The 11,280-nt window shown below is 35.2% G+C and overlaps 2 protein-coding genes across 2 annotated transcripts; one reads left to right on the forward strand and one right to left on the reverse strand.

Annotated features, from left to right (window-relative positions):
* Positions 1 to 1,770: 1,770 nt before the first annotated feature.
* Positions 1,771 to 4,866, reverse strand: LOC119986665 (uncharacterized protein At1g32220, chloroplastic). The gene is made up of 7 exons (XM_038831313.1): positions 4,699 to 4,866; positions 4,509 to 4,611; positions 4,328 to 4,416; positions 3,776 to 3,831; positions 2,942 to 3,088; positions 2,505 to 2,630; positions 1,771 to 2,216 (listed from the first exon to the last, which is right to left on the reverse strand). The coding sequence occupies exons 1-7, from the start codon at positions 4,794 to 4,796 to the stop codon at positions 1,936 to 1,938; spliced, it is 900 nt and encodes a 299-aa protein (XP_038687241.1). The 5' UTR covers positions 4,797 to 4,866; the 3' UTR covers positions 1,771 to 1,935.
* Positions 4,867 to 7,292: 2,426 nt separating this feature from the next.
* On the forward strand, positions 7,293 to 9,226 carry LOC119986691 (dolichyl-diphosphooligosaccharide--protein glycosyltransferase subunit DAD1). The gene is made up of 5 exons (XM_038831355.1): positions 7,293 to 7,451; positions 7,537 to 7,584; positions 8,496 to 8,583; positions 8,672 to 8,715; positions 8,943 to 9,226. The coding sequence occupies exons 1-5, from the start codon at positions 7,368 to 7,370 to the stop codon at positions 9,024 to 9,026; spliced, it is 348 nt and encodes a 115-aa protein (XP_038687283.1). The 5' UTR covers positions 7,293 to 7,367; the 3' UTR covers positions 9,027 to 9,226.
* The last annotated feature ends 2,054 nt before the right edge of the window (positions 9,227 to 11,280 follow it).

Consider the following 11,280-nt stretch of genomic DNA (forward strand, 5'->3'; position numbering starts at 1 on the left):
CGCAAAACAAAATCTCTAAAAATGAAAGTTATGAAATAGTTGGATTTCTATCCTAACCAGAATCTCTAAAATGGAAGTTATGAAACCGTTGGCTTTCCCTCGCAAATCAGAATCTCTAAAAATGGAAGTTAAAAATAGAAGTTATGAAACCGTTGGCTTTCCCTCGCAAACCAAGATCTCTAAAAATGGAAGTTATGAAACCGTTGGATTTCCCTCGCAAACCAAAAACTCTAAAATGGAAGTTATGAAACCGTTGGCTTTCCCTCCAAAATCTCTAAAAATGGAAGTTATGAAAACGGTTGGCTTTCCCTCGCAAACCAGAATCTCTAAAAATGGAAGTTATGAAACCGTTGGATTTCCCTCGCAAACCAAAAGCTCTAAAGTGGAAGTTATGAAACCGTTGGCTTCCACTCGCAAACCAGATACTCTAAAATGAAATTTATGTTAAGTGTTTGTAATTTGTATATATAAAAATTATATGGTGTTCACGTTAATTATAATGTATAAATTTTTAATTTTTTTTTCAAAAACAATGGAGCCCACGGTTATTGTCGATCCCATTCATGTCGTTGCACTATTTAACGGGAGGATTGGCTCTTCGGCTCATAAATGAAATGTTCCAAACCTGAGAAACCTTGCGTTGAAGATTTATAATTTAACATTCTTTTACTTAATATTATTTTTCATCAAAAATAAATTTTTAAAATATTTATAATTTATACTTATTATTTTTAATAATAAATTATATTTATTAAACTAAATTTAAGATTAAATTTAACAACAAAATTTATTATAAAAATCATAAAATATAATATGCATAAAATTTAAGATAATACTAATCAACAGCTTATAAACTAGTGTCAGCTTTTAATTTGCAAAACACCTCATAATTTATTACACATTTTTTTCCACACCTTTAAACTAGCGTTGATTTGAGTGGGGATGGGCATAAGATGACATTTTGGGCGATTTAGGACGTTAAGGTGGGAGTGTTTTGGGGATTAAAACAATTATCTGAGGGCCAAATCGAAAATTTGAGTGTCCCAACTAGAGGTATGAAGTGGATCGACCAAGTTTAGAATGGCCCACAGATAGCCCACGAATGTCTAGCCCCTGACCCACTTTACACCTCTAGGAACGATGGGTGGATGGAGGTGCGAATATTTTTACCCTTGTAATTCCTTAGTTTATTGCAACATCATTATGTAGGGGTGTAAACGATTGGCTTTTTTACATAAATTTAACCGGCCGACACAATCGGTCGGTTCTAAGTAATTTTTTTTGATAATAATATATCAATCGATCAGTTTGATAGTCAATTCAGTTTCAACGGTTTTTTTAAACCCCTACCATCATGTGAACTGGTTAACTTCCTTTTTTTTTTTACTTCTATATGTTTATAGGTGAGCAAATGTTCTATTGTTTAATATTTTTATCTTCATACGCTCTCTTAATGAATCAGTTGGCAACGATTTGGCAAGTTTGGTTGGATATATTGAAGCCTTCTTGGCCTTTTAAATTTCTAAATTTGAAGGTCCATGGCTCCATATAATATACTTTTCCTCCAAAAGAGAACATCTGCATACAAGATAGATCATGGTCCCGTAACGTTTCTAAGGTATTTGATACAGTGTCTCCCGCGGACTTATAAGCTCCACCAAACAGGCTATGGGTGTTGCAGGTTGTCGGCTATAGGAGAAGAACGAAAATCTCCGCATTGGATGTCTAACAAGAAAGACATGGTCCAAATCAGAGAAAAACAAGCAAATATGTCACAAGAGCAGCTTATAATGATATTCATCAATCATATGATATCTGTATATTTGAAAATGAGATTAGCAACTAATGGTCTGCAACAGGATAGTTGTATAAGCAGTTCTGAAGAACTTTACGACGGTTCAGTACCACCATGAAACAGCTTATAACCAAGCTAGTTTACACTCTCACTTTAGTTGCAGCTTCCTTGATTTGTTCAATAGTGAAAATGCCAAAGAAGTCATCATCCGTTAATGCATTGATTACGGCTAATGCGACATCATCGACACTAACAGGAGGAGCGAGAATCAGATCAGAAGCTGGAAGAGAACTCAATGGTTTGGTGAAGTTTTCAACAGCTCGAAGAAATCTCTCCAGTGGTTCCCCAATCACATCGAGAGGAATCTCATATCCATCCACCCTTCTCTTTCCATATATGAAGCCAGGCCTTAGTACAACACCTGAAATGTGAAAAACAATCAAATAAGTAGAAAAAGAATTCACGTATGATAGATTTTATCTGTTGCTCTCATCTTAAATTCACGATCACCTAACCACCAAAATCAAGGAACGAGTCTTCTACTTTTGGAAACTTTTTCTTTTTTTTTTTTCGTTCCTTAGCGCAAATGATGCGAGCAATTACGGAATTTCATTGCGATACGGGTGTATAAATTTGCCAACTATGTATAACCCATTCCATAAAGGTACTTGAAACAAAGCAATTTTAAAAGAAGCATATTAAGAGTTACCGGAGCGTGGATATTTTGAAAGAACCTCAGATTCTGCTTTCCTCTTTCCTGTAAAATATCCGGATGAAAGCAAAAATGAAGGCAGATTGTAATCATGCACAGATATCAAGACAAACTTCGGAATCCCTGCAATGGAAACAAGAGGAAATAAGAAGGTGCCCTCCTGACACAATGATAACAAAAGCACACAAGAAATCAAAGAAAATAAAGTTATGCCAAATAGAAATTATCACAATCCTAATGCTGTTAATTCTTTTAATAAAGTATACAAGACATAGCAACCAAGACATAGCAACCTAGACACTCATGACAAAATAAATCATTGACTCGCTACGTAGATAGAGAGAACCATCCTGTTTACATTCATCCTACAAGGGATGGGCCACAAAACCAATAAGTGAAACTCAATGATCAAGCAATTATGTAAAATGCCTAACCATAATCCTTTGCAGCATTCACAGCCACAACATTTGCTTCACCATTAATCCTTTGCATCTGTTCCTCACTACCAAAACCTCCAAGAGTGGAAACCACTGCAGTGGCACCAACAAGTACTTCATCCCAGTTTGCATAGAATACATCTCCTGCATAATATGAAGATAAAATTTTAAATATTGCATAACTGGAAAACTAAGAAGTTGAAATAAGCAGTTTCTAAAAAAGTATCAACACATCTGAGCAACATATCTATCCAACTTAGTCAGAACATCGATGCTGCCTGAGTCCTGACAGCCTAAAGAAACCTATGGTTAAGAAGCTTTCTCGGTCTAGCATTTACATCTTCACTTGGATAAATTATCAGTAAATGTAAGGTCGACAAGGCCTTAATCTGCAATGATGCAAAGACACAGAGGCTATGATATATGTAGATTTGAAACTTGTGCAGGGAGCAGTGGCTCTCCATTCATAATTGAGGTTTTTTAACCCCGTAAAAAATGGTTTTGGAAGATCAACTTTGAACCTCCTGACTATTTACAATGTAGCTCAAAGAGACTTTAGTAGACACCATCCCTTAGTCCTTCCACCTTCTGATGAACAATTAAGTGCAGTAACAACCATATCCAGTCGACAAAACCAGTGAACAGTAAGATTAAAGCTTAAACCTTCAATAATACCCGTTACTCCTTTGCTCTATGCAAATCAATACCAGACTCAAATTTTTAGGTCTAATACTAATTAAATTTCTTCACAAAGCAGGAGACACTAAATTCCAGAAGTATAATCATATGTTTCTTCAGCGTAATACGAGGGAACAATCCGATAGAACTTGCCTGGTAGCCAAGTGACCTGATCTACCCATGAACCAGGGTATGTAGGACGACCTGACCTGAAAAATGATCAAATTGCCATAACTACGAATGATATGCTCAGATGTGAAGCACACAATATATAATGTTTTAAGCTTGACTTATTGTGGAAACTTTGCTTTTGACAAAGAATGAGTGATCAGACACACAAAAGATCAGTTCGTTGATACTTTTTTCAAATGATTCTATGAAATTATCCATATATATATGCATTCCAAAGAGGGAAAGTTCCGAGTTCCGTAAAGCCACAGACTTGTTAGTAATATTTGACTTAATTAAGGATGCAAATTACCTTAAATTAGTATAATAGAAAAGTAAAACCACCCAATTGAGTCTTATATGTTACAGAGGTTGGTAACTGATGCAAGTGAGACATCTCCAATTGAAAATAACTCGAAATGATTGATTTAAACTCACCCATTAAGACAATTTAAACGATTTGAGCACATAAAAGCCAGATTACAGGAATAGTGAATAAATAAATAACTAAATGCGAGCCAAAACATTCCTAACAACCTGCTTAGGCTAATGACCTCAATGCCTTTGGATACTGCAGCCTTACATATTGCAGAGCCAACGAAACCGCTGCCTCCTAAGACTACAACCTACCAAACAATCGCAAGCTCGTAAAAATTGCAAAAAAAAACACAAAAAAAAAAAAGAAACAAAAAGCCCGAGATGATTCCTCCTTCCATACTCGTTCACTCTTAACGTCAGCCACAACATCGATTGTCGCGGACCCCGAATCGTCTCTTACACCTGCTTCTGCATAGCTGCAGTTGAGCCTAAACTTCACGGTCCTAATTATACCAAAAAAACAAAATTAAGAAACAATTTCAGGTATCAATTGAACAAAATTCAGCAGAAATCAACAAACAGTGTGATACCGGTGGTGCGAACTTGGGTTGAGTCGAGAAAAGAAGGAAGCTCCGGTGAGGGAAGAGGGAGGAGTGGAGAGGGAAGAGAAGGCGCAAAACGCCGCCATTTTTAGCAATAATAGAATAATAAAACTAGAGGAATAGAAAAGCCCAACGGCTGTATAGAAACAAAAATAATCCTTCTCTGGGCAAGCACAGTAGAGTAGTAGACAATAGGGGCAAAGTCTCTCCGATCCGGACCATCGAATTCATTTAACCCAACTAACTCATATGTCTGAAAACCATGTCCAAACACATAAATTTTATCCGATTTATTTGTTCAAACGCTAACCCTAACCCTTAATAGGTTATTGTCCGAACATGTAAATATTTCATAAATTTATAATGTTATCCACTAAACCAATCCGAAACCGATTTTTTGCTATCCTAAACAGACAACAACATGTGAACAAATGGATCATCCTAATGGTATTTTTTTTTAAAAAAAGTACAAACCAAACCGATTACCAAATCCATCGATTGCTCAATTATTCTAAAAAAAAAATCTACTTCACCAATCGAAATACCAAAATAACTATTGATAATTTTGATTGATTGGTTAAATTCATGTCAAAAATGTCCATTTAGACTCTAGGCCAACCCCAAAAAATAAACGAACAAATGTCCCGTCCACGAATAAAAATTCCATATTTGATAATCTACTCTATTTTTTTTAGCGGCTGAATAATCTCTTCCAACCTCAATATCGTGAACCTGCTTATTGACATGATTTAAACATGATCACTCCATGATTGATATGCCCGAAATTTTAAAATTTGCGCTTTCAACCATTGAATTTGATCAACGGTTAAGATTAAAGTTGATAAAAATAAAATAAAATGAAAAACTTTCGTGCATCACCAACGACTGCCAATGCCATCATCAAAAGTCGCCATCTGGGCTTTGATAGCCAAAAAACCGATCCGAACACTACTCATAGAGTACCCGATCCGTTTAAAACCCGAAAACCGATCTTATAGGGTTTGAAAACATTTTCAAATCCGTCACGGTTTAGGGTCAGGTTTGGTTTTTTGTGCTGGGTTTAGGATGTCTGAACCGTTTAATAAAAAAGATGAATTATAGTAACAATACTATAAATCATCTATATAAAGGTATATTGTTAGGATGTAAATTATAACATGATAAAATATATTAAATAAAATAGCATAATAAATCATATTATATTAAAAATAACATGATAAATCATATCATACATTTATAGAATCGTACTAATAACACTATAAATTATACTAATTTGAATTGTACTAATAATATAACATTGCAAGATAAATCATATTAATGATGTAACATTGCAAGATAAATTATACTTGTATTAATAGAATCATACTTAGATTATTGATTATATTATATTATTTTATTTTAATGCATGATTCAGGTTTGAGTTTGGGGTAGGTTTGGAATCTGTTATCTGATCATTTATGAAAAAAATATATTAAAAGTTAAATGATAAACGGGTAACCGATGGTAAACAGTTATGGAATGATTTCAATTTTGGAAATTTAGTGGTTTCCTAAACGGTTTTGGGAACGTGGTATCTTAAAAGAAAATGGTTTTGGTATTCCCTAATTGGAAGGATATCCAATCCATTGTCATCCTGTCATCTAGCCACTGTTTCGGATGATTTATCTACCAAAATAAAACTCTTGATCTTGACAAATCTTTACCTACCAACCACAACTAGAATCACGCTGGAAATTGAGGTATTTTTGGTATTTGATGTTTAAAAAGTTAAAATGCTACTCAAATCTTTATTTAAGGAAGAATTTGAAAATACTACAAATGCTACAATTAGCAAATATATATGCAATGCTAATCTAAATTGCTTTCCAAACAAACAAGTAGGGGGGTTTTAGAAATAATCAACGAGACGTGGTTAGGTGGCTCGATTATTGATTATATTATATTATTTTAATGCATGATTCGGGTTTGAGTTTGGGGAAGGTTTGAAAATTGTTATATGATCATTTATGAAAAAATAAAAAAAAAATAAAAACTAAATGATAAACGGGTAACCAATGGTAAACGGTTATGGAATGGTTTCAATTTTGGAAACTTAATAGTTTCCTAGATGGTTTTGGGAACGTGCTATCTGAAATGAAAACGATTTTGGTATTCTCTAATTGGAAGGATATCCAATATGTTGTCATCCTGTCATCTGGTCACTGTTTCGAACGACTTAAGTACCGAATAAAACTCTCGATCTTGACAAATCTTTACCTACCAACCACAACTTGAATCACGCTAATAATTGAGGTATTTTGGGTATTTGATGATTAAAAAGTTGAAATCCTATTGAAATCTTTATTTTGGGAAGAATTTGAAAATACTACAAATGCTACAATTAGCATATATGCAATGCTAATCTAAATTGCTTTCCAAACGGAGCAAAATATATTTCCAAACAAACAAGCAAGGAAGTTTTAGAAATAACCAACGAGAGTGGTTAGGTGGCTAATCGATTGGATATGTATATTTCTAAAAAAAAATATTTAGAAAGAAGAAAAAAAGACCCCGACGAAATGACATTATTGTCCTGCTTAGTTTGATAGCGAGACCAAGACTGAAACAGGACGGCAAAAGGACTATACGAGGCTAAGAGGGAGAAGAGGGTTTTAACAATGGCGAGATCGACAAGCAAGGATGCCCAAGACCTCTTACATTCTCTTCGATCTGCTTATGCCGCCACGCCTACCTCTCTCAAGGTCCTTTGCTGCTATATATGTGTAGAATTTTTCTTTACTTCGAGTGAATTTCTTAATTTAACGCAAAATTTCTCTGTTATTTCAGATCATCGATATCTATGTCATTTTCGCTGTCTTCACTGCTCTGATTCAGGTATTATGGGTTTTTGATGGATCTATTTTCCCTTTGGAAGTACAATAATTGCTGGTAGGGTTTATGTGGTTTGGGGAAGGTCATATGTAGATACTCTGTGGTGTTGTTTTCGATATATTTCAGGAATTTAGGGTTTTTAGGGTTTTCTGGTGCATAAGAAGGATTCTATTTGAGATTCATGTGATTATTTAAAATGATTAGACCACGAAAAGGCACTTTACCCATTCAGGTTAACTGTTGTAGTGATGAAACGGAGTGAAAGCCGATGGTATTGCCCTTTACCCTTATAAGATGTTAGTTTGCAATGGTGCTCAAAGGAAAGCGATTACTGGACCAATTGTATGACTCACGGGCAAAATTTCGAATGATTGGAGAATCTTTATTTGGGATGTTGCGGAAATTGTTTTTAGTTCATCTGAGTGCTCTGGTTTGAATAGAGCTTGACTCAGTTAGATCTGCTGTTTGAAAGTGAAATTATGCAGATATATTTTTTATTGTATAACCTTTTTTGTTTCTTATTTTCTTTTCGGGATAGGGAATTCAAAAATACTGGGGCGGTGTGGTGAGGAGCCTAGCACTGAACCGCTGGTGCTCCTCAAAATCATGGGGTTTTATAGTTCTGAAGTTTGCTATGCCCTATGCTAATGTTTCAGCAATTTCATTTTTTGTGATTCTTGCAATTTACAGTTCCCCTCCCATTCATTCCAAAAAATACTTTAATTAGACACGGGATTACTATTTGCTTGATCTGCTCTCTCTCTCTCTCTCTGTATATGCAGACGTCTATGTGGAGGTTATTAATACATCTGTTGTTTGTTGGCATGGTTCTATCAGTTAATGTATCTCTCATTTCCGTGCAAACTAACTTACTAGTTACCTTGTCTAATTGTGCTCCTGCTGCCAATTATCAGGTGGTTTACATGGCTGTTGTTGGGTCATTCCCATTCAACTCTTTCCTTTCAGGGGTTCTTTCGTGTGTAGGCACTGCAGTCCTTGCTGGTAAGTGGACTATATAATATAATTTAACAAGGAGGAAGTTTATGTGGATTGGAATTTTGGGCCTGAGATTGATCCATTTTGGTTGCAGTCTGTCTTCGTATTCAGGTGAACAAAGAAAACAAGGAATTTAAGGTATGCTTGTTTTGTGAACTCCTTTTCTTTTCAAGAGTGGAAAGGTTGACTGGATGAAACTCATTTCTTGAGATCTTATGCCACCTCCCTTCCCCCTATCAACCCACTCGTGTCTTTTTTTTTTCTACAAAATAAATCAGCATGCATGGAACTACGTTTCTTCAGTTTCATTGATTCCCTGGGTTTTTCATTTGATATCAGTTCACTTCCTGTCTTTCAAATTGCAGGATTTGCCACCAGAGCGTGCTTTTGCAGATTTTGTTCTCTGCAACTTAGTGCTTCATTTGGTCATTATGAATTTCCTTGGATAATTATGAGCCTTCAGTCTGTTGGAATAGGTCTGATGCCACTGACCAGCAACTTTTTTGTTTATGAGTAGAACTTTACACGAAGCGCTTTATGTGTTAAATGTGGACTCGTGATAATGAGTTTAAAGATATATCTTCAATTTCCTGAAATTTGTATTGCTGCATGTTTCAGTTAAACAAAAACCTTCTGGCTTTGTTTTATATGCTAACTTCTTGTGCTTGGTTATAGAACACAAAAATAGTAGGAACTTCATTGTGCTTAGAATCAGAGTAATATTTTCTTTACTAGAATCAAAGTAATATTGATTTCCAGGAAACATCATTTCAAAACAAGGAGCCCTAAATGTAGTTTCTGATTTTGTGTAGTACTTACTAGAAAGTGAAAGTAAATTAGGAAAAGCCCTTTTGTACTATGATTGATTTCATTCCAGAAGTTATATGGAGTTTTGATATTGTAGTCTCAGAATTAAAGTTAGGCAATGGATGTTTGAGATGTTAGTTCTTCCGAGAGAGCATATAGAATGCTCAAAAAATTTATTAGAAATTTGAAACTTTCACCGGAGAGAATTGGGCAGTAACTTTGTGAATAGTAATGTGGACTTATGTGACGTATGGGGGAGATAGTGGAAATTTTGAGTGTACATGGAGAGCATGGATTTAGGGATAATAGAAATGCAGCTCGAAAACTATTTTAGAGTTTGTTGTGTCATGTGACTTGTGTCATGGATTCTCGTTAATTTTCTCATAGACTCTTTTTTGTGATAAAGACTTAGATGATGATATACATGCTTTTATAAATAGAAGCCATTTTTACAGGCACAGTTGATTTTGTATAATGGTATCCCACTTTGAACCACATTCCACATGTAATAATAGAGTCTGATCTTTACAGAACAAGTTTTTGAAAAGTCCATAAAGGGACTGAATCTTGAATGGCAATTATGCCCCACAGATTACAACCTATATAGAGTACATACGTGCTTAGATGAAGAGACAAGAATCTTTGATTAGGATCCTATTATCTTATTTTAAGAATCCTTGTTTGTCTTTGCCTAATTGATGTTTGTTTCTTACACAAGGGGAAGAAGACATGCACTTTCCCCACTGCATCGATGGTCTTAAACAAAAATGTTTCTGTTTGTTTTTTAATGTATGGATTACAATCAGGGTTACCTTGGGAAGGGGAGATGCCCTTGAGGTTATTATAATTATATGGAACATGAATCAATAGAAGTTCCCCCACCCCCCTTGTATGTAGGACTGTAAGTTTCTTGTTTATTCATATATTAATTAATGCTCCATGCACGAGGGTTTGGAATCATCTCACATTCTCATGTAGCATAAACTCTCAGGTGTTTGAATCCTCCTCCTCTATAACCTGTGGTTATAATTTTTCGGTATTACGACTTTTACCACAACGATGATGTGCATAGATCAAATTATTTCGTATAATGGATGGATTTCACTTGATTGGCTTGGTTGCTTTCTTCTGCTCGTCTCCGCGCCTTGGCTTCTCATCATCAATCCTATCTAACCAATCAACTAATCAAGTAAAGCATCTAAGTATGCTTCAAAGAGAGAAATAAAAAACCATTCGAAGAACGTTGAGCTGCACGAATGTAACCCCGTGTTATTAAGTATTTTAATTTAAGTCTGTGTTTTCATATTTTTAGGTAAATTATGTATCATATTTATTTGCGTTTGTTATTATGGAATGAAATGTGGGGTTTAAATTAAAAAAAAGAGAAAGGAGGATTCCTTGGGAAACACGTGGCACTTGACAATTGGGAGACAACTAGGACACAGATGTCTAAAATCTCAGAAGTTGGTGACGCATGCATCACCATCAGATACGGTGGTGGGCCCCGACGACTAAAAAGTCAGAGAAGAAATCAAGCTGATGAAACCGAACGTAATAAGTTGATTGTTGACGTGACAAATGGGAATGTGAGGACCACGCGCCAACGTTTCTGCTCCTTGATAGGAAAACAAACCAAAGTGTTGTGTTTCTCTCAGGTGGATTAATGGGTCCTACTTTTCTACTGATAGAGATTAAGGTTTAAATCCTTAATTAAATTAACCTTGTTGATTTGATGCCATTGAGGCATGAAAGAGGATTTGAATTCAAAGGTAATTATTACATTCTTCTATTGTGTGCTATTAAAAATAAAAATTAATAAGGGGAAAAGCATAAGAGGGAGTGTGTTATGGTGCATCTAGCCATCTAGTGTGGAACTCACAATTCACACTTAAGGTG

The sequence above is a fragment of the Tripterygium wilfordii genome, chromosome 20, assembly GCF_013401445.1.
Source record: "Tripterygium wilfordii isolate XIE 37 chromosome 20, ASM1340144v1, whole genome shotgun sequence".
NCBI classification, from domain to species: domain Eukaryota; kingdom Viridiplantae; phylum Streptophyta; class Magnoliopsida; order Celastrales; family Celastraceae; genus Tripterygium; species Tripterygium wilfordii.